The 23,960-nt window shown below is 43.0% G+C and overlaps 1 protein-coding gene across 1 annotated transcript; it reads left to right on the plus strand.

Annotated features, from left to right (window-relative positions):
- The first annotated feature begins 97 nt into the window (after positions 1-97).
- On the plus strand, positions 98-1,792 carry htr1ab (5-hydroxytryptamine (serotonin) receptor 1A b). Its single transcript, XM_014136231.2, has one exon. It carries the CDS (start codon positions 217-219, stop codon positions 1,492-1,494), a length of 1,278 nt encoding a protein of 425 aa, XP_013991706.2. The 5' UTR covers positions 98-216; the 3' UTR covers positions 1,495-1,792.
- The last annotated feature ends 22,168 nt before the right edge of the window (positions 1,793-23,960 follow it).

Genomic DNA, 23,960 nt, shown 5'->3' on the forward strand with positions numbered 1-23,960 from the left:
TCAGAGAGTCCAACTGTTGGTGCGGACAGAACATCTCTCTTTCAATCTCACAGCCAACTGACGTCTTTTCCATCACTGGTATAAATGAACCCCCTCGTCAGTCGTCACCAACCGGCACAGAGTGTATACAATGCTGAGCGCGCAGCGCAGAGTCCAGCTGTAGATCACAATGCGCTCTCCAAGGTTGGAGCTCTATTGGGCACGGGAGATGACACAATGTACCTGAGGAACGCTTCCTTTTTCATCAACATGGAGGAAAGAAACAACTCGACGGCCGCATGGTTTCTATTAGATTTTCAAAACGAAACCTCCACAGCTGATTCCGAGGAGGTGAAACTAAGTTCCCAAATCTTCCCGTCCTTTCTCCTGGCTGCGCTCATTCTCTGTGCCATATTTGGTAACGCGTGTGTGGTTGCAGCTATCGCCTTGGAGAGAAATCTTCAGAATGTAGGGAACTATCTGATCGGGTCTCTGGCCGTGACTGACTTGATGGTATCGGTTCTGGTGTTGCCAATGGCGGCCCTTTACCAAGTCTTAAACAGGTGGGCTCTCGGACAGGTACCGTGTGATATTTTTATCTCTTTAGATGTGTTATGTTGTACATCATCCATTCTGCACCTGTGCGCCATCGCCTTGGACAGGTACTGGGCCATTACCGAACCCATAGAGTATATGAAGAAGAGGACGCCCAGAAGAGCGGCGGTTCTGATCAGTGTCACTTGGTTTGTCGGGTTCTCTATCTCTGTTCCACCCATGTTGATCATGCGTTCCCAGCCGAGTAGTAAGGCGGAGGACATAGCAAACCCCGAGCAATGCATTATTAGTCGAGACCCATGGTACACAATCTACTCAACATTCGGCGCGTTCTACATTCCTTTGATACTCATGTTGGTCTTATATGGACGGATATTCAAAGCCGCCAGGTTTAGAATCAGGAGAACAGTGCGTAAAACAGATAAAAAGAAAGTGTCTGATTCTTGTCTGGGACTGTCCCCTACTCTTTTCCACAAGAGGAACAACGGGGATCCGAGTAAAAGCTGGAAGAGGAGCGTGAAGCCCAAACCGACCCTGTGCGTAAACGGCGCGGTCAAGCACGCGGAGGACGGCGAGTCGCTGGAGATCATCGAGGTTCACAGCAACTCGAAAAACAACCTGCCACTCCCCAACACCCCCAACTCCGAACCGCTCTTTGAGAGCAGACACGATAAGAACATGGAGGCAAAGAGAAAGATGGCCATGGCCAGAGAGCGCAAAACTGTAAAGACCCTGGGTATCATTATGGGCACTTTTATATTTTGCTGGTTGCCTTTCTTTATCGTTGCCCTGGTAATGCCCTTTTGCAAGTCGTGCCAAATGCCAAAGTGGCTCGAGGACGTCATTAACTGGCTCGGGTACTCCAACTCCCTACTGAATCCCATAATTTACGCATACTTCAACAAGGACTTCCAAAGTGCTTTTAAGAAAATAATTAAATGTCACTACTTCAAAACATAAGCATACATCATCCTTGTATGGTCTAAAACGTTTGACTGCGGACTTCCATTCCAGTGCCATTACTCAGTGAAATATAAATGTATTGAGAGGTGGGAGAGTTGATAGGAATGTTGTTTCATAAAAATAATTGTATTATTATTACTGTTATACGTGTTGTTATATTATTAATCATTTGTATTATTATATCAGGAGTTTTATGAAACTTTATAAACAAGATTGCTGGATGTTAAAGCGGACCCCTCATGCACATGTCAGAAATGCTTTGTAGTGTTCAATAAACAATGTCCTATTTCAGAAACTTCTGTACTACTGTGTTGATATGTGTGCATAATTGGAGATTCATATTATCTCTTGGCCATTTGCCATAGCATTTTAGGAATAAATAGTCTTTGTGTTGAGGCAAATCTAAATCTAACAGCAAGGGAAAGTATTATGGAAGAATAAGCATAATTTTTTTTTCCATAATAGCGTTTTGGATTATACCCAAATCAGCCCCCAGCAAAGAAGATATTATTTCACAACAGACTGGTGGATGAGTTACTCACAGAAATCACCTGTTATAGCACCAAATTACTTACACACACATACACACACAAAGATGTTCTAATGTTCAAAATTGTATGGTCAGATATGAAAATAAGGAAACATTTGAAAGAGTAATGTTGAAAGCCACCACTGACCTGTGATTTTAGTCTATACTAGATTCAATAATTTCAGGAATTTCAAATTGTATTTTGCAATTGAGGCATGTCACTAAGGGATTTTAAAAAAGGAATTCAAAACAAGTCACAACAAGTCAAAGCTGAAAACTCGACAATACCAACCTTTAAAAACCAATAGCCTAGTAAGCCTGCGACACTCCTCTACTATACTGTGTGTGTTTGCAAGTGTGTGTGTGTGTGTGTGTGTGTGTGTGTGTGTGTGTGTGTGTGTGTGTGTGTGTGTGTGTGTGTGTGTGTGTGTGCGTGTGTGTGTGTGTGTGTGTGTGTGCGTGCACACCAATATGAATGGTGGACATATGGTAGGTATTTCTCAGTTTCATCAGCTGTCCGGATGGCTGGTCTCAGACGATCCCGTAGGTGAAGAAGTCGGATGTGGCGGGCCTCGGCTGGCATGGTTACATGTTGTGAGGCCGGTTGGACGTACTGCCAAATTCTTCAAACAACTTTGGAGGCGGCTTATGGTAGAGGAATGAACATTAACTTATTTGGCAACAGCTCTGGTGTAAATTCCTGCAGTCAGCATGCCAATTGAGACATTGGTGGCACTGTGTTGTGACAACTGTACATTTTAGTGGCCTTTTATTGACACCAGCACAAGGTGCACCTATGTAATGATCATGTGGTTTAATCAGCTTCTTGATATGTCACAAGTGTCAGGTGGCTGGATTAACTTGGCAAATGAGAAATGCTCACTAACAGGGATGTTCCCAGTACGGGGGAAAAAAATGTATGAAATGTATGCATTCACTACTGTAAGTCGCTCTGGATAAGAGCGTCTGCTAAATGACTAAAATGTAAATGTAAAAATATGTTCATTTATTACACCTGCACGGTCCGAGAGAGAGAGACAGAAAGAAAGAAAGAAAGAGAAAGAGTGTGTGCATACACTAAACAGAAATGATGAGGGGGAGAGAGAGCAAGAGAAAATATCTAGTATGGTGCAATGGGTAGGTTGTGATCAGATCACTGCTGTAAAACAAGATGCTAGCTTGAGTGATTGAGTCATTCTGCATCTGGGAGCCATTGCATAGTCTGTAGTGGGGCATTAGCCTAGCAACAAAGATGAAATATTTGCACAGCGTAGTAGAGACCAATTCAACTCAGAGCAGGGCTTTTCTCTGCAAAACACACACACACACACACACACACACACACACACACACACACACACACACACACACACACACACACACACACACACACACACACACACACACACACACACACACACACACACACACACACACACACACACACACATGTCCCTCTGTGTGACTTTCAGCAAATCTCCGGAGGCTGAAGGAATCCACTCATGCAACAGCCTCTGCCCAAGACTGTCCGATCTTTACTTTAAATATGAAACTGTATTGTTACCATATACAGACCTAACTTTCACCATGGCCGTGACCCCACTCTCTAAGAGCATCTCAGGGGGAGTTGGGATATGCAAAAAACACATTTCACACCTTACACTTGTACAGGTTACCCACTTGTAGTACATACAGTGAAACAGGACATATAAACTCAGCAAAAAAAGAAACATTCCTTTTTCAGGACCCTGTATTTCAAAGATAATTCGTAAATATCCAAATTACTTCACAAATCTTCAGATAAAGGGGTCGTTAAGACACTAACAGCTTACAGACGTTAGGCAATTAAGGTCACAGTTATGAAAACTTAGCACACTAAAGAGGCCTTTCTACTGACTCTGAACAAAACACCAAAAGAAAGATGCCCAATGTCCCTGCTCATCTGCGTGAACGTGCCTTAGGCATGCTGCAAGGAGGCATGAGGACTGCAGATGTGGCCAGGGCAATAAATTGCAATGTCCGTACTGTGAGATGCCTAAGACAGCGCTACAGGGAGACAGGATGGACAGCTGATCATCCTCGCAGTGGCAGACCACGTGTAACAACACCTGCACAGGATCGGTACATCTGAACATCACACCTGCGGGACAGGTACAGGATAGCAACAACAACTGCCCGAGTTACACCAGGAACGAACAATCCCTCCATCAGTGCTTAGACTGTCCGCAATAGGCTGAGAGTCTGGACTGAGGGCTTGTAGGCCTGTTGTAAGGCAGGTCCTCACCAGACACACCAGCAACAACGTTACCTTTGGGCACAAACCCACCGTCGCTGGACCAGACAGGACTGGCAAAAAGTGCTCTTCACTGACGAGTCGCGGTTTTGGCTCACCAGGGGTGATGGTCGGATTCGCGTTAATCGTGGAAGGAATGAGCGTTACACCGAGGCCTGTACTCTGGTGCGGGATCGATTTGGAGGTGGAGGGTCCATCATGGTCTGAGGCGGTGTGTCACAGAATCATCGTACTGAGCTTGTGGTGATTGCAGGCAATCTCAACGCTGTGCGTTACAGGGAAGACATTCTCCTCCCTCATATGGTACCCTTCCTGCAGGCTTATCCTGACATGACACTCCAGCATGACAATGCCACCAGCCATACTGCTCGTTCTGTGTGTGATTTCCTGCAAGACAGGAATGTCAGTGTTCTGCCATGGCCACCGAAGAGCCTGGATCTCAATCCCATTGAGCACGTCTGGGACCTGTTGGATCGGAGGGTGAGGGCTAGGGCCATTCCCCCCAGAAATGTCAGAGAACTTGCAGGTGCCTTGGTGGAAGAGTGGGGTAACATCTCACAGCAAGAACTGGCAAATCTGGTGCAGTCCATGAGGAGGAGATGCACTGCAGTACTTAATGCAGCTGGTGGCCACACCAGACACTGACTGTTACTTTCGATTTTGACCCCCCCCCTTGTTCAGGGAGACATTATTCCATTTCTGTTAGTCACATGTCTGTGGAACTTGTTCAGTTTATGTCTCAGTTGTTGACTCTTGTCATGTTCATACAAATATTTACACATGTTAAGTTTGCTGAAAATAAACTCAGTTGACAGTGAGAGGACGTTTCTTTTTTTGCTGAGTTTGTAAGCAACCACCTATTTAAACTGACCAGTGTGCCCCATGGAGCATGTCACCCTGTTTCTTTCAGCACACAGCACCCCTTCCCACACAAGCTGGGCCCACTAAAGACCACTCAATGGAACATAGGACGGCGAGCCACGTTGCCACAGCGTCCCTCAGGGCCTTCAAACTCCGGGTCTGAGGGGCAATTATCTGATCAAAGGGCATCTAGATTACAGGAATAAAGAGGAACAGAGGGCCCACATTGTTCCTGCTCTGATCAGAAGAATCGAAAATCTCCTGGCCATATAACCATATCCAAGGCCCACTCCTCCCCACAACCATCCATCAACATGTCACATCTCACTCATTCTCCTCTTATTTTCCAACAAAGAGCAGTGTTTGTTGGTTGTACAATGGTCTCTTTCTGTTGTAAATAGCCGGGAGATCGTTTCACACAGACAGAACCATGATGGAGAATTAATCATGAGGCTGCCCTTCAGATTCCTATGCAATCTCCAGTTGAGCCACTTGTTGGGTCTGTGAGTGGATACAGAGTGGACTCCTCACTAAATCACTGTGTGGATTGGAGAACATGAGGAGGGCACTGGTGGCAAAGTCATGCTCCCTCTGTGGAAGTGAAGAACAGCCCCTGGTGTTCTTCTGTCAGTACCATTAAGTTTACAGTCCTTCAAGTAGACCTATAAACCCATGGAATAATTGGTTTCCATTTTGTTCTCTTCTTGCTAGTCCTTACACAGCACCTTTCTTTACAGTATATGAAAACATATAAGTATGTGATGAAATTAACCACTCATGAGCTACTCATCATACGAATAGATGGAAAAGAGAGATACAACGTCTCTCTCTCTCTCTCTCTCTCTCTCTCTCTCTCTCTCTCTCTCTCTCTCTCTCTCTCTCTCTCTCTCTCTCTCTCACTCTCTCTCAGCCCACAAAAGTGCTACAATTTGTAGGAGCAGGAACCAGATGAATGCTTGACATCAAACAGAGGCTCATTGTTTGTAGTGTTGCTGTTTGTACCTTCGGCAGTTGCTGTCATTCTGCAGGGGCTGCTCCCACTCACCTGTGATCTATAGAGTACAATGGGACAGGAAGATTAAAGATGACTACAGATATATTACATCAGAGAGAGTGAAAGAGAAGAAGAGGACACACACACACACACACACAACACGTGTGGAAAAAGGGTGTTTGATTTATTTTCAATACAGGTCTTAAGATAATTCACATTGGCATTGTATGGTTTTGAGAACTATTCTCAAGTTGTTTGTCCTCTCATTAAAAAACGGAGGAATTAAATGAGAGAAATGACTGTATTAGCACACAAAACAGTCACTATCTCCCAGCCGTGGGTGTTGAACAAGAGGTCAAACAAAGTGCACATCTTGTTCTTTCCATTTCTCTTCCCATCTCTCCTTCTGAGCCACATGAGGGATGGGGAGCAAGTGAACCAGCCAGGGGGGAAAATAAGAACGAAGAGTACTGGGAAAGGGACGATAAGGTGGGGACAACGTGAAAGGGGTGGGCAAAAGGAGAAAGCACAAAAGAGTGGAGAGAAAGGAAAAAGGTGCAGGTGCAGAATGAGGGGACAGAAGATGAACAGATGGATGGGCACATACCTGTAGGTGGGCTCTCCATCTATCTATCTCTCTATCAGATGGATATGTAACGTGCCAACACACTGCATATTTTGTTAATCGGCCCATTCCTAAGCCATGGATGGAGATGTGGATTTAGACTTGTGGTTTTGACTTAATTCTCTTTACAGGCCAATGATTATGACGGCGATTCTAATCTAACCATAAATGTATATATTGTGCCACTGGTCTGAGACGATTGAAGTTCAATATGTAGCCTAGATGTAGCCTAGTAGGCTCATGTTAACTAGCTAGCTAACTTAGCTGGTTAATTTTTGCCCATGCAAGGAAGTTAGGCTAGCAAGCATTTTAGCTAGGTAACCCATGACAACAAAAACTAAAAGCATACTGTATGACAGAGCCATAGACTGTTTTTTCCTATGAAAAAGAGGAGGATGGCATTGGCGTTCAACTAGTCTACAAGTAAGGTGAGTCAACGTTCTTTTTTTTACTTGCGGACACACGCGTAAATCAGTACCATTGACAGCCACATGATATTTAGCAACATTGATTGGAATAAATTGTTTTTGGTATCTTTAAGTTTGTTTTCAGTGCATTAAACTAAGCATATATAGGCTTGTTGATTTGATGATGTTTAAATGTTTAAGTTTAAATGGTGCTGGAATAGTGGAGGCAGTGCTCCTGTTGTGTTTGTGCTGACTGTGTGGTAACTCTCTGGTTCTAAATTACTAGTTGTTTAGTAAACTGTAGAAAATATTAACTTGCTTGACCTTACTGCACATAATATAACTGTTTGTTACATGCAATATTTACTTTGTGGACTTCACTGGACATAAGTTTCTCTCCAGTTTTGTGATGAATCAAATGTACTGTATGTGTAGTTACATTTATTCTGCCACTGTGTGATTGTTGTCTTTTTGTTGTCACGGCCTTATTTTATATCATGGTGCCGTGTAAAATGGCTTTTTTACTGGCTTGGCTTAGCTTCCCCAGTGATTTTACCCTGCCACTGCAAACAAGTTAACTTCCTGAACTCTGGCCTTGCCCTTTCATAAGAAACTAATAGTCTGGCTCATGGACTATATATATATATATATATATAATACACATACAGATATGGCTAAGCCTATATTACATGGAGATATAAAGGAAGGATACGTGTGCAGTTGTTGGCTCCTGAGTGGTGCAGTGGGCTAAGGCACTGCATCTCAGTGCTAGAGGTGTCACTACAGAACCTGGTTCGATTCCAGGCTGTATCACAACTGGCCGTGATTGGGAGTCCAATAGGACGGCGCACATTGGCCCAGCATCGTTAGGGTTTGGCCGGTGTAGACTGTCATTGTAAATAAGAATTTGTTCTTAACTGACTTGCCTAGTTAATAAAATAAAAGATTCTCCTAAAGCTGTTGTTATAGAGGACTCTAGTACAGTGGGGGAAAAAAGTATTTGATCCCCTGCTGATTTTGTACGTTTGCCCACTGACAAAGAAATGATCAGTCTATAATTTCAATGGTAGGTTTATATGAACAGTGAGAGACAGAATAACAACACAACAATCCAGAAAAACGCATGTCAAAAATGTTATAAATTGATTTGCATTTTAATGAGGGAAATAAGTATTTGACCTCTCTGCAAAACATGACTTTGTACTTGGTGGCAAAACCCTTGTTGGCAATCACAGAGGTCAGACGTTTCTTGTAGTTGGCCACCCGGTTTGCACACATCTCAGGAGGGATTTTGTCCCACTCCTCTTTGCAGATCTTCTCCAAGTCATTAAGGTTTCGAGGCTGACATTTGGCAACTCGAACCTTCAGCTCCCTCCACAGATTTTCTATGGGATTAAGGTCTGGAGACTGGCTAGGCCACTCCAGGACCTTAATGTGCTTCTTCTTGAGCCACTCCTTTGTTGCCTTGGCCGTGTGTTTTGGGTCATTGTCATGCTGGAATACCCATCCACGACCCATTTTCAATGCCCTGGCTGAGGGAAGGAGGTTCTCACCCAAGATTTGACGTTACATGGCCCCGTCCATCGTCCCTTTGATGTGGTGAAGTTGTCCTGTCCCTTTAGCAGAAAAACACCCCCAAAGCATAATGTTTCCACCTCCATGTTTGACGGTGGGGATGGTGTTCTTGGGGTCATAGGCAGCATTCCTCCTCCTCCAAACACGGCGAGTTGAGTTGATGCAAAGAGCTCCATTTTGGTCTCATCTGACCACAACACTTTCACCCAATTGTCCTCTGAATCATTCAGATGTTCATTGGCAAACTTCAGACGGGCATGTATATGTGCTTTCTTGAGAAGGGGGACCTTGCGGGCGCTGCAGGATTTCAGTCCTTCACGGCGTAGTGTGTTACCAATTGTTTTCTTGGTGACTATGTTCCCAGCTGCCTTGAGATCATTGACAAGATCCTCCCGTGTAGTTCTTGGCTGATTACTCACCGTTCTCATGATCATTGCAACTCCACAAGGTGAGATCTTGCATGGAGCCCCAGGCCGAGGGAGATTGACAGTTCTTTTGTGTTTCTTCCATTTGCGAATAATCGCACCAACTGTTGTCACCTTCTCACCAAGCTGCTTGGCGATGGTCTTGTAGCCCATTCCAGCCTTGTGTAGGTCTACAATCTTGTCCCTGACATCCTTGGAGAGCTCTTTGGTCTTGGCCATGGTGGAGAGTTTGGAATCTGATTGATTGCTTCTGTGGATAGGTGTCTTTTATACAGGTAACAAACTGAGATTAGGAGCACTCCCTGTGCTCCTAATCTCACCTTGTTACCTGTATAAAAGACACCTGGGAGCCAGAAATCTTTCTGATTGAGAGGGGGTCAAATACTTATTTCCCTCATTAAAATGCAAATTTATATATAACATTTTTGACATGCGTTTTTCTGGATTTTTTTGTTGTTATTCTGTCTCTCACTGTTCAAATAAGCCTACCATTCAAATTATAGACTGATCATTTCTTTGTAAGTGTGCAAACGTACAAAATCAGCAGGGGATCAAATACTTTTTTCCCTCACTGTATGTCAGTCGGTGACATTCTGTGCCTCCCGTTCAAAACATACAGTCTGGACTCATTGAATCATAAGCAAACATTTCCTCAATGTGGATAAACCAACTAATAAGACCAACTGTAATGAAGGGAAATACACAGACAAACACTTTAATCTAAGCTGTTGGCAACAGGTGGTGCGCCATATGACACTAAACAAAGATTGCTTGATGTTAATTTAGGGCTAGGCGTCCCGCTGGTGGGACAACTTCCGGTGAAACTGGAGGGCACGCAATTTAAATAAATAATCATAAAAATGTGGGATATTAAACTTTTAGGTACATATAAGTGTCTTATATATCGGTTGAAAGCTTAAATTCTTGTTAATCTAATTGCACTGTCTGATTTACAGTAGCTATTACTGCGAAAACATGCCATGCGATTGTTTGAGGATGGCGCCCCACATCAAAATATTTTTCCACCGGCACAGGTTTCATAAATTCACAAATAGTGATTAAATATTCACTTACTTTTTGAAAATCTTCCTCTGATTTGTCATCCAAAGGGTCCCAGCTATAACATGTAGTGTCGTTTTGTTAGATTTAAAGAAGGATTTTATCCCAAAAAGTCTGTTTAGTTGGCGCCATTGAGTTTAGTAATCCACTCATTCAACATGCAGAGAAAGGAATCAGAAAATCTACCCCCAAACTTTGTTTCAACAAGTCAAAATACGTTTCTATTTACTCTTCAGATACCCTAAAATGTAATCAAACTATAATATTTCTTATGGAAAGAAGTATGTTCAATAGGAAACCGATTTTAGCAGGTGCTTCCTGTCTTCATGGCGTGCGCAAACACGAATTTCCCTGATATTTCTTATTCGTTTTTGAAGTTACAAGCCTGAAACCTTGCACAGACTGCTGACACCCTGTGGAAGCCATAGGAATTGCATCCAGGGAGCTAATTTTCAATATGACCTTATACAGTGCCTTGCGAAAGTATTCGGCCCCCTTGAACTTTTCGACCTTTTGCCACATTTCAGGCTTCAAACATAAAGATATAAAACTGTAATTTTTTGTGAAGAATCAACAACAAGCAGCAAAAGGTGGCGCTACAAAGTATTAACTTAAGGGGGCTGAATAATTTTGCACGGCCAATTTTTCAGTTTTTTATTTGTTAAAAAAGTTTGAAATATCCAATAAATTTCGTTCCACTTCATAATTGTGTCCCACTTGTTGTTTATTCTTCACAAAAAATTATAGTTTTATATCTTTATGTTTGAAGCCTGAAATGTGGCAAAAGGTCGAAAAGTTCAAGGGGGCCGAATACTTTCGCAAGGCACTGTACTTGCCATTCTAAGAGGATGGTCTCGCTCAAAAAAAATTCTGGTTGGTTCTTCTTTGGATCTTCTCCTACCCTATCTATTGTTTTATATTTTCCTACATTATTTTAACATTTATACAAACTTCAACGTGTTTTCTTTCCAATGGTACCAATTATATGCATATCCTGGCTTCAGGTCCTGAGCAACAAGCAGTTTACGTTGGGCATGTCATTCAGGCGGAAATTGAGGGGAAAAGGGGCCTAGCCCTAAGAAGTTTTAAACCAAACTAGCACAAATTAGTCCAAATCTGACTCCACAGTGGCAGCATATTTACCAATAAGGTGAAAACGTTCTACAAGAACACAAGACAATAACAGAAATTCAAGAGTATTTGAATAAGGGGAGGTGGAGATCAACTCTGATGTGTCACAAATTAGTGGAGCTCCAGTCATTATCTAAGCAGAAAGCAGAGCAGAGAGGCTCTCCTGTGGCTAGCAGATGAAAGATGAAAAAGCCTTGGTTCCTCTCGATGAAAAAGAAGAGTTGAAAAGATGATCACATTTGAACAGCACTGAGGGAATTCTGCCCACATACAGTGGAGTACAAACACTAACCCAATGTCTCCCAGGTATTAAGAAAGGCGTACTGTCACTCTTTCATGTGTTGCAATACATGAGGGGGTAAGCTATCTGTAGCTTACCTTTCATTTAAGTTTTAGTACAGACTGTACATACTATAACTTAAAACTAAGGATACGCTACAGTATGGTAATTAGTATAAAGTATAGTAAGTGCAGGGACCAACTGAATTGCCATAATCATTCAGTCAGAGAGCCTAATCAAAACATCAACGAACCTACATACGCAAATCCTTTTTTTTAACAAATGTAATTAAGGTAAATTGCTGTGTATCTCATTACAGATAATGCTGAGCACATACTGTACTAGGAATACATGCCAGCACATAAGCACATAGACACACCCACTGACTAACCAGATGGTTTCTGGCTCTGTCGTCTCCTTTCTAAATGACTTTTTTTGGTCACTTAAATATTTCAGCTCCTCCAGCAGACCCTCTGGAACAAAGATCCAACAGTCTTAATTAATGTGACTCCAGCAATGAAATGCATGGCAGCAGCAAAGGTCTGAGTTAATTCGGTCTCCCAGGAAATTCCTCTTAAAGTGCTCATATATGTCCCCAAGCCATGGAAAAGCCTGTCACCTTGGGAACCCAGGTTGTCAAATAAATCAGGGTATTTTTTTTAACATAAGGTGCAGAGTGAAATGTCTTGCAGGATTTAAGTGAGTGTCTTTCTTCTGGGATCAGTGTTAACAGTGCCTTATGGAGCTTTTGTTCACCTGATATAGAGTACCTCGTGGTAAACTGCAGACCCTTTAATCTACCAAGATAGTTCTCATCCGTAATCATCCTGGCTGTCTACATTCCACCCCAAGCCAACACCACTCTGGCCCTCAGCCAACTGTATGGGGCCATAAACAAATAAGAAACCGCACACCCTGAGGTAGCATTTCTGGAGGGCGGATATTTTAACTTGGGGAGACTTAAAACCTTCCTACCTCACCTCTACCAACATTACCAATTGCTTTTTTCAACTTTTACTAACAACATGCCACTGACTTTGAGGAAAGCCAGAGTTTCTATGTATGCGGATGACTCAACACTATACACATCAGCTATTACAGCGACTGACATGACTGCGACACTCAACAAAGAGCTGCAGTTAGTTTCAGAGTGGGTGGCAAGGAATAAGTTAGCCCTAAATATTTCTAAAACCTAAAGCATTGTATTTGGAACCAAACACTCACTAAACCCTAAACCTCAACTAAATCTTGTAATAAATAATGTGGAAATTGAGCAAGTTGAGATGACTAAACTGCTTGGAGTAACACTAGATTGTAAACTGTCATGGTCAAAACATATTGATGCAGTAGTAGCCAAGATGGGGAGAAGTCTGTCTACAATAAAGCGATGCTCTTTCTTCTTAACAACACTATCAACAAGGCAGGTCCTACAGGCCCTAGTTTTGTCGCACCTTGACTACTATTCAGTCGTGTGGTCAGGTGTCACAAAAAAGGACTTAGGAAAATTGCAATTGGCTCAGAACAGGGCAGAACGGCTGGCCCTTGGATGTACACAGAGAAGTAATATTAATAATATGCATGTCAATCTCTCCTGGCTGAAAGTGGAGGAGAGATTGACTTCATCACTACTTTTATTTATGAGAGGTATTGACATGTTGAATGCACCGAGCTGTCTGGCATACAGCTCGGACACCCATGCATACCCCACAAGACATGCCACAAGAGGTCTCTTAACAGTCCCCAAGTCCAGAACAGACTATGGGAGGCACACAGTACTACATAGAGCCATGACTACATGGAACTCTATTCCACATCAAGTAACTGATGCAAGCAGTAAAATTAGATAAAAGAAACGGATAAAAAAAACACCTTATGGAACAGCGGGGACTGTGAAGCAACACAAACATTAGCACACACACACACACACACACACACACACACACACACACACACACACACACACACACACACCGATAACATACGCATTATACATACGCATGGATTTAGTACTGTAGATATGTGGTAGTGGTGGAGTAGGGGCCTGAGGTCACAAAGTGTTGTGAAATCTCTGAATGTATTGTAATGTTTTAAAATTGTATAAACTGCCTTAATATTGCTAGACCCAAGGAAGAGTAGCTGCTACTTTGGCAGCAGCTAATGGGGATCCATAATGAATACAAATACAAACACAAACACCTTTCCTGTGCCACTAGGGGCGCAAAAACTCTAGACCACTTTAATTCTACCCACAGATGTGCATACAAGACCCTGCATCGCCATCCCTTCGGCAAATCTAACCATGACTCCATTCTCCTGCTTCCTATTTACAAACAAAAGCTCAAACAGGAAGCACCAGTGATGCACTCAATACGGAAGTGGTCAGATGAAGCAGATGCGAGGTTACAAGACTGTTTTGCTAGTACAGACTGGGATATGTTCTGGGATTCATCAAATAGCATTGAGGAGTTTACCACAACAGTCACAGGCTTCATCAATAAGTGCATAGACAATGTCGTCCCCACAGTGAATATAAGAACGCTTTCAAACCAAAAACCCTCGAATACAGGAAATATATGTGCTGGGCTAAATGCTAAAGCTACCACTCACAAGGAAAGGGACAAATACAGTTGAAGTCAGATGTTTACATACACCTTAGCCAAATACATTTAAACTCAGTTTTTCACAATTCCTGACATTTCATTCTAATAAAAATTCCATGTCAGTTAGGATCACCACTTTATTTTAAGAATGTGAAATGTCAGAATAATAGTAGAGAGAATGATTTATTTATTTCATCATATTCCCAGTGGGTCAGAAGTTTACATACACTCAATTACTATTTGGTAGCATTGCCTTTAAAATTGTTGTACTTGAGTCAAACATTTTGGGTAGCCTTCCACAAGCTTCCCACAATAAGTTGGGTGAATTTTGGCCCATTCCTCCTGACAGAGCTGGTGCAACTGAGTCAGGTTTGTAGGCCTCCTTGCTCGCACACGCTTTTTCAGTTCTGCCCACAAATGTTCTATGGGATTGAGGTCAGGGCTTTGTGATGTCCACTCCAATACCTTGACTTTGTTGTCCTTAAGCCATTTTGCAACAACTTTGGAAGTATGCTGGGAGTCATTGTTCATTTGGAAGACCCCTTTGCGACCAAGCTTTAACTTCCTGACTGATGTCTTCAGATGTTGCTTCCATATATCCACAAAATTTTCCTGCCTCATGATGCCATCTATTTTGTGAAGATCCCCAGGCCCTCCTGCAGCAAAGCACCCCCACAACATGATGCTGCCACCCCGTGCTTCACGGTTGGGATGGTGTTCTTCGGCTTGCAATCCTCCCCCTTTTTCCTCCAAACATAACAACGGTCATTATGGCCAAACCGTTCTATTTTTGTTTCATCAGACTAGAGGACATTTCTCCAAAAAGTACGATCTTTGTCCCCATGTGCAGTTGCAAACCGTAGTCTGGCTTTTTTTATGGTGGTTTTGGAGCAGTGGCTTCTTTCTTGCTGAGCGGTCTTTCAGGTTATGTAGATATAGGACTCGTTTCCTCCAGCATCTTCACAAGGTCCTTTGCTGTTGTTCTGGGATTGAGTTGCACTTTTCGCACCAAAGTACGTTCATCTCTAGGAAACAGAACGCGTCTCCTTCCTGAGTTGTATGACAGCTGAGTGGTCCCATGGTGTTTATACTTGCGTACTATTGATGAACGTAGTACCTTCAGGAGTTTGGAAATTGCTCCCAAGGATGAACCAGACTTGTGGAGGTCTACATTATTTTTGTGAGGTCTTGTCTGATTTCTTTGGATTTTCCCATGATGTCAAGCAAAGAGGCACTGAGTTTGAAGGTAGGCCTTGAAATACATCGACAGGTACACCTCCAATTGACTCAAATTATGTCAATTAGCCTATCAGAAGCTTCTAAAGCCATGACATCATTTTCTGGATTTTTCCAAGCTGTTTAAAGGCACAATCAACTTAGTGTATGTAAACTTAAATTGTGATACAGTGAATTATAAGTAAAATAATCTGTCTGTAAACAATTGTTGGAAAAATTACTTGTTTCATGCACACAGTAGATGTCCTAACCGACTAGCCAAAACTATAGTTTGTTAACACGAAATTTGTGGAGCGGTTGAAAAATGAGTTTTAATGACTCCAAACTTAGTATATGTAATCTTCCGACTTCAACTGTACATGGACGCATAAAAGAAAGCCTGCTACAACCTTTGACAAGATATCAAACATGCAGAAGAACAATATACTGGAGGAGGAAGGTGGAATCTTATTACACCGGCACCGGTGCTCGTCATGTGTGGCAGGGCTTGCAGACAATAACGGATTACAATGGGAAACCGAGCCGTGAGTTGCTCAGCGATGCATAACTCCCAAACGAGCTAAATTACTTTTATACTCTCATCAAGGAATATAACACTGTGCCTTGCGTGATAGCACCGGTTTCCGGACGACTGTGGGATCTCGCTCTCCGTGGCTAATGTGAGCAAAATGTTTAAACAGGTTAACAATCACAAGGGCGCCGGGCCAGATGGAATACCAGGGTGCGTTCTCAAAGCATGCGCAGACCAGCTGGCAAGTGTTTTCACAGACATTTTCATTCTATTCTTTTACCAGTCTTTTACTCCAACGTTTCGCATTATTTTTCCAACTTAATTGAGGAAAGTAAGAACAATCCAACATTTATTTTTGATACTGTCGCAAAGCTAACTAAAAAGCAGCATTCCCCAAGAGAGGATGGCTTTCACTTCAGCAGTAATAAATTAATGAACTTCTTTAAAGAAAAGATCATGATCATTAGAAAGCAAATTACGGACTCCTCTTTAAATCTGCGTATTCCTCCATAGCTCAGTTGTCCTGAGTCTGCACAACTCTGCCTGGTTTTAGACCCCATCATAGCACTGAGGCTGCACTTGTGATGGTGGTAAATGACCTTTTAATGGCGTCAGACCGAGGCTCTGCATCTGTTCTCGTGCTCCTAGACCTTAGTGCTGCTTTTGATACCATCGATCACCACATTCTTTTGGAAAGATTGGAAACTCAAATTGGTCTACATGGACAACTTCTGGCCTGGTTTAGATCTTATCTGTCAGAAAGATATGTCTCTGTGGATGATTTGTCCTCTGACAAATCAACTGTAAATTTCGGTGTTCCTCAAGGTTCCGTTTTAGGACCACTATTGTTTTCACTATATATTTTACTTCTTGGTGATGTCATTCGGAAACATAATGTTAACTTTCACTGCTATGCGGATGACACACAGCTGTACATTTCGATGAAACATGGTGAAGCCCCAAAATTGCCCTCGCTAGAAGCCTGTGTTTCAGACATAAGGAAGTGGATGGCTGCAAATGTTCTACTTTTAAACTCGGACAAAACAGAGATGCTTGTTCTAGGTCCCAAGAAACAAAGAGATCTTCTGTTGAATCTGACAATTAATCTTGATGGTTATACAGTCGTCTCAAATAAAACTGTGAAGGACCTCGGCGTTACTCTGGACCCTGATCTCTCTTTTGACGAACATATCAAGACTGTTTCAAGGACAGATTTTTTCCATCTACGTAACATTGCAAAAATTATAAATTTTCTGTCCAAAAATTATGCAGAAAAATTAATCCATGCTTTTGTCACTTCTAAGTTAGACTACTGCAATGCTCTACTTTCCGGCTACCCGGATAAAGCACTAAATAAACTTCAGTTAGTGCTAAACACGGCTGCTAGAATCTTGACTAGAACCCCAAAAATGTGATCATATTACTTCAGTGCTAGCCTCCCTACACTGGCTTCCTGTTAAGACAAGGGCTGATTTCAAGGTTTTACTGCTAACCTATAAAGCATTAAATGGGCTTGCTCCTACCTATCTTTCCGATTTGGTCCTGCCATACATACCTACATGTACGCTACGGTCACAAGACGCAGGCCTCCTAATTGTCCCTAGAATTTCTAAGCAAACAGCTGGAGGCAGGGCTTTCTCCTATAGAGCTCAATTTTTATGGAATGATCTACCTATCCATGTGGAGTGCAATAGAGATTGCATCATCTGTGGAGCTGTTGGGGCAGTACGCAAATTGGAGTGGGTCCAGGGTTTCTGGGATGATGATGTTGATGTGAGCCATGACCAGCCTTTCAAAGCACTTCATGGCTACAGACATGAGTGCTAAGGGTCGGTAGTCATTTAGGCAGGTTACCTTAGTGTTCTTGGGTACAGGCACTATGGTGGTCTGCTTAAAACATGTTGGTATTACGGACTTGGACAGGGACAGGAGGAAAATGTCATGGAAGACACTTGCCAGTTGGTCAGCGCATGCTCGCAGTATACATCCTGGTAGTCCGTCTGGCCCTGTGGCCTTGTGAATGTTGACCTGTTTAAAGGTCTTACTCACATCGGCTGCAGAGAGCGTGATCACACAGTTTTCCAGAACAGCTGGTGCTCTCATGCATGTTTCAGTGTTATTTGCCTCGAAGCGAGCATAGAAGTAGTTTAGCTCGTCTGGTAGCCTCGTGTCACTGGGCAGCTCTCGGCTGTGCTTCCCTTTGTAGTCTATAATGGTTTGCAAGCCCTGCCACTGTTCCATTATCTCAGAAACGGCCGGCCTACTAAGATTTTCACGAACTACAGTGTCTAGAGTTTACTGAGAATGGTGCGACAAACAAAAACATCCAGTCAGCAGCAGTCCTGTGGGCGAAAACAGCTCATTGATGAGAGGTCGAAGCAGAGGGACAAGAATCATGCAAGCTAACAGGCGGTCCACAAACACGCAAATAATGGTGCAGTACAAATGTGGTGTGCAGAACGGCATCTCGGAACACACAACACATCTGTCCTTGTCACGGATGGGCTATTGCAGCAGATGACCACACCAGGTTTCACTCCTATCAGCTAAAAACAAGAAGAAGTGGCTCCAGTTGGCACGCGATCTCCAACACTGGACAATTGAGGAGTGGAAAATATCACCTGGTTTGACAAATCCTGGTTCCTGTTGTGTCATGCTGATGGCAGAGTCAGGATTTGGTGTAAGCAGCATGAGTCCATGGCCCCATCCTTTCTGGTGTCAACAGTACAGGCTGGTGTAATGGTGTGGGGAATGTTTCCTAGCACACATTTTTTGTCATTTAGCAGACACTCTTATCCAGAGTGACTTACAGTAGTGAATGTATACATTTCATTTAATATATTATTTTTGTTGTTTTGTACTGGCCCCCCATGGGAAACGAACCCACAACCCTGGCATTGCAAACACCATGCTCTACCAACTGAGCTACAGGGAAGGCTACATTATGTTCCGTGATACCAAATGAGCAACGTTTCCATGCCATGGAGAATTCACGTTGTTCTGGAGGCTAAGGGAGGTCCGACCCGGTACTTGATGGGTGTACCTAATAAACTGGAAACTGATTGTATATTTAGTTCTGGATAATTTTTCTGCCTTCTGTAAGTTTAAGAAACATAGCCTTGTGCCTTAAAATTCCGTTACTAAAACCCCACATATCTTTAAGATATTTTTAAATGTCTCTCTCTCTTAAGACGAGGGAGGATAAAGAAAGTTCACAGAAGGAACAAGTAAAGGTAGACCTATAAATTTGTTATGTTTTTAGAGCATAATTTAAAACAAAAATAAATGGATTAGGGCAACCATTTTGAATTCAAAATTTAACCAGAAAATGGACAATTGCAATTCAGCTACACTAAATCTCAAAGCCTCTCGACAGTGAGTGGATAATAGAGCAGTGAACTCACAAATCTGTCTTTAAAAACATTCAAAAGGTCAAAGAATTCTCACAGAAGCGATAGAAGCAGCCATAAAGTGGAATGCTCTTAATATGGAATACCCAGAGAAGACAGCAGAGAGAGGAATGTTCAAACAATGACTTGTTAGTGGCTGAGGCTGGACAGCCTTGATGGTCGGAAGGCTCCGATCCAAGAGTACACGTCTGCATCCGAGCTGGCAACCCACAACAGGTGAGGGCTTGGTGAGGTGGTGTGGATGATGGGCAGGGGTAGAGGGAGAGAGCGAGAGGAGGTGTGTAGGCAGTAGAGGAGGGGGAGGCAGGTGAGGGTGGATGGGGGTGGAGGGAGGGGTAGAGTGGTTGGTGGGGAGAATGGTGTAGGTGATAGAAGGTCGACAACAATAGGGGCTGTCCACAGGGGTGACCTCAGTAGCATCTCCACTCATGGGCAGTATCTGGGGCAGCCTGGGGTCCTTGATGGTGTAGGTGGTGGCATGGTAGAAACTGGTTGTACTCCAATGCGTGCCGGGTCTGTGCCAGCCTCAGCTTGTGCTCCAGCTAAAGGAGTCTGTAGAGCAGGAGCAGTATCAGAGCTTCAGTCTGAGGCTGGCCCAGTCACCAGAAGCATGGCCACTCTCACATGCAGGCTCCAGAAGCTCTGGCCTGGACACCGAGAGCCACAAGTCTGGGGGAGAGACTGGGGCTGGCTCTCCTTACTGATAACTTTCTCCCTCAGTAAGGGTTGGATGGTGTCCACAAAGATAGGGTGCCTGTTTTTGGGTACAGGCAGTGGTGGGATCTGTAGGGGGGATCGTGTACTATCTGTTACTCAAGAGCTGTTGGTAGTGACGGACAGAGGCACCACTGTAAAGGCTTCATCTCATCTCAAGCTCTAAAACACAGAGATGATGCAATCAAAATGGATTACTGGATTTAGCAATTCTTACGTGAAAAAGCCTGCATTTCAAATATCAAAATAAAAAAAGGATACATTGCATAAAACTGACCAATTTATTCAGAGCGTCAACTGTCTAATTCCACATACAGTACTTCCTTAGAAGGGTCAGAAAATCTGTAATCTTGCTTTAAAGGAGAAAACAAAACTATAACATTCAGCTGAATGGAGTCACTGTGCAGCGTTAAAATCTTTGATTAGCAGGGCATTTGTTAATGACTTCTTATTGAAGGTTCTGGCCAGAGATACACCATAGACCGTCAGAACCCTCTGTTGCTTTCCAGGACACAAATGAAGAATTCCACCCTTCACCAATGGGTTAAGCCAATAGGAAAAGCAGGAAACACTGCATTTCCCCACCACACAACACCAGCAGTTGATTGGACAACAATCCACGTTGCCATGGACACAGGAAACAGGTAAAGGATGTCACTGGGAGTCTTTGGTTTTTTAAGGAAATGTGTGAGTGGAGTAGTCAGAGCACTCGAGTCTCTCTCTCTCTCTCTCTCTCTCTCTCTCTCTCTCTCTCTCTCTCTCTCTCTCTCTCTCTCTCTCTCTCTCTCTCTCTCTCTCTCTCTCTCTCTCTCACAGTCACACACTCACAAACACAGCTTAATAGCTTAGCAGAGACCTTCATTGAGTGTAACAAGTAATTATCTATTTGTTTGGTGGACCCTTCAAGCCAACACTAATGCCACGTATTTAATTAATTTACACACTCTGGATGAAAAATAATGAAGCCTCTTATCAGTAGTGGTTATTGTGAGGAAAGTCAAAAGCTCCTCAGAGAGACAGAGACAAGTCAAGTGGAGAATGGTAAGAGGAGCCTGGGGGGTAAGCATAAGAAATAATATTGTGCAACACACACAAAAAATGGGCTTGCGCTCAAAGACTGGATCTGCAACAGGTCTCCACATTAGGTTTCCATCCAATTGGTGATAGATTTTCATGCGATTATTAAAAAATATGCATGAATAAAATATGCACATTTTCCCCTGCTGTGGTATATTTACACTAAACTGACTTTTTGAAGATAGAAATGTATCAATCAATCAATCAAATTGATTTATAAAGCCCTTCTTACATCAGCTGATGTCACAAAGTGCTGTACAGAAACCCAGCCTAAAACCCCAAACAGCAAGCAACGCAGGTGTAGAAGCACGGTGGCTAGGAAAAACTCCCTAGAAAGGCCAGAACCTAGGAAGAAACCTAGAAAAAAACAGGCTATGAAGGGTGGCCAGTCCTCTTCTGGCTGTGCCGGGTGGAGATTATAACAGAACATGTTCAAGATGTTCAAATGTTCATAGATGACCAGCAGGGTCAAATAATAATAATCACAATGGTTGTCGAGGGTGCAACAGGTCAGCACCTCAGGAGTAAATGTCAGTTGGTTTTTCATAGCCGATCATTCAGAGTATCTCTACCGTTCCTGCTGTCTCTAGAGACTTGAAAACAGCAGGTCTAGGACAGGTAGTACGTCCGGGACAGGTAGTACGTCCGGGACAGGTAGTACGTCCGGGACAGGTAGTACGTCCGGGACAGGTAGTACGTGAACAGGTCAGGGTTCCATAGCCGCAGGCAGAACAGTGGAAACTGGAGCAGCAGCACGGCCAGGTGGACTGGGGACAGCAAGGAGTCATCAGGCCAGGTAGTCCTGAGACATGATCCTAGGGCTCAGGTCCTCCGAGACAGAGAAAGAAAGAAAGAAAGAAAGAAAGAAAGAAAGAAAGAAAGAAAGAAAGAAAGAAAGAAAGAAAGAAAGAAAGAAAGAAAGAAAGAAAGAAAGAGCCAACAGCTCACAGATACAGTAGGGGTAGGCTCTGCGGGTAAATTAATCTACAATACATAATGAGATTACTATGGATAAGAGCGAGAATATTACGGCAGTCAAGCATTGATCATCCTGTCACCAGAATAAGACCCTCAACATTTATTGGAAAGGAGCATCAAGCTCATCACCTTGTACTTTCACCACTGTGTGAAGTTATTTCACCTGTAGCCTAATAAACTGCATGGTTTTGTGACTTGTCATCTTGTGACTCCATGTTTACTTCGATATGATGATTATTATATCAATATGTGCGCATAAAGACATTTCGCCTGTGTCACGCTGGTATGAATGATTCGAGAGACAGCCACAGGAATGCGTAATAGTGTTTTTTATTTCACCCAAATTACGGTGACAGGACAATGGTCGACCAAGGACACACTTATACAATTACTAAACACTGGGAATAGGGGCCAGGGGTGCGAAATGAAAGCTCCGGGGGGATCCGTGATAGACTGCCATTTCTCGCATATACATTTTACAGACACAAAAATATTCAACTATGTTGAACAAACAAATGATCTGTCTTCATTTATAAAATGGTACCTAAACTTCCTGTATCCACCACAGTTGTCTACATTTTTTTATATGGTATGACTTTACTCGTATTAAACCTGTGGATGGAAACGTGGAAAAATCTATCAAATAGGAAAAGGCTATCACACCTGCCACATTCAGAACTGCACAGCAGGGCCAACACATAGAAAATTAGATTTCCCTTCTGAAACTCCTATCTGATGGAGTCTACATTCAGAGGACAAACAAATGATAGGCCTGCCTTTACAGAAAAGGCCATCCAGACAAGAGTTTGTCACACCCTGTTCTGTTTCACCTGTCTTTGTGATTGTCTCCATCCCCCTCCAGGTGTCGCCCATCTTCCCCATTATCCGCTGTGTATTTATACCTGTGTTCTCCGTTTGTCTGTTGCCAGTTCGTCTTGTTTGTTCGAGTCAACCAGCATTTTGTGTCTCAGCTCCTGCTTTTTCCAGTCTCTCTTTTCTCGCCCTCCTGGTTTTTGACCCTTGCCTGTCCTGACTCCGAGCCCGCCTGCCCCTGAGCCTGTCTGCCGACCTCTATTTTTGCCCCACCTCTGGTTTACTGACCACATTGCCTGCCTTGACCTGTCTATCACCTGCCCCTGTTGAATTATTAAACTATTGTTTATTCAAAGTGGTCTGCATCTGGGTCTTACCTTCATACCTGATAGAGTTCTTTTCTAATTTATCTGTGTAATGCCCTGTTAAAACCATATATTACAAAACTCAGTTTTACTACAGCCTTTGGTGTCCTGTGTGGTCCAGTGTGGCACAGTTGATAGAGCATGGTGTTTGCAACCCCAGGGTTGTGGATTCGATTCCCACGGGGGACCAGTATGGAGAAAAAAATGTATGAAATGTATGAATTCACTACTGTAAGACGCTCTGGATAAGAGCGTCTGCTAAATGACTAAGATGTAAAAATGTGTTTAGCCTATTTTGTTTTGCATTGAAACAAACACGCTACTTTTATGTGCACATTTCAAGGAAACTACATGTCAATGTTTGGTTGAATTCTTTAATGTGCCATCCACTTAATTATTGAGCTAGAATGGCCTGATTTGGTTTTGCCAATTACAAGCCTTTTTGTTTTTCATATTTAGCAAAGAGACTGTTGCTTAATTTGACATACATGTCACGATTCTAAGACAGAACCCAGAAGCAGACCAGGACAAGGTGAGTAAAATGAAAGTGAGTATTTATTGGTAGTCTTGATGTTTATAT

Source organism: Salmo salar, chromosome ssa01 (assembly GCF_905237065.1).
Source record: "Salmo salar chromosome ssa01, Ssal_v3.1, whole genome shotgun sequence".
Classification (NCBI taxonomy): domain Eukaryota; kingdom Metazoa; phylum Chordata; class Actinopteri; order Salmoniformes; family Salmonidae; genus Salmo; species Salmo salar.

What these genes read in the sequence shown, in the direction of transcription:
- htr1ab (XM_014136231.2), top strand. Translation starts at nt 217, where the DNA reads ATGTACCTGAGGAACGCTTCCTTTTTCATCAACATGGAGGAAAGAAAC.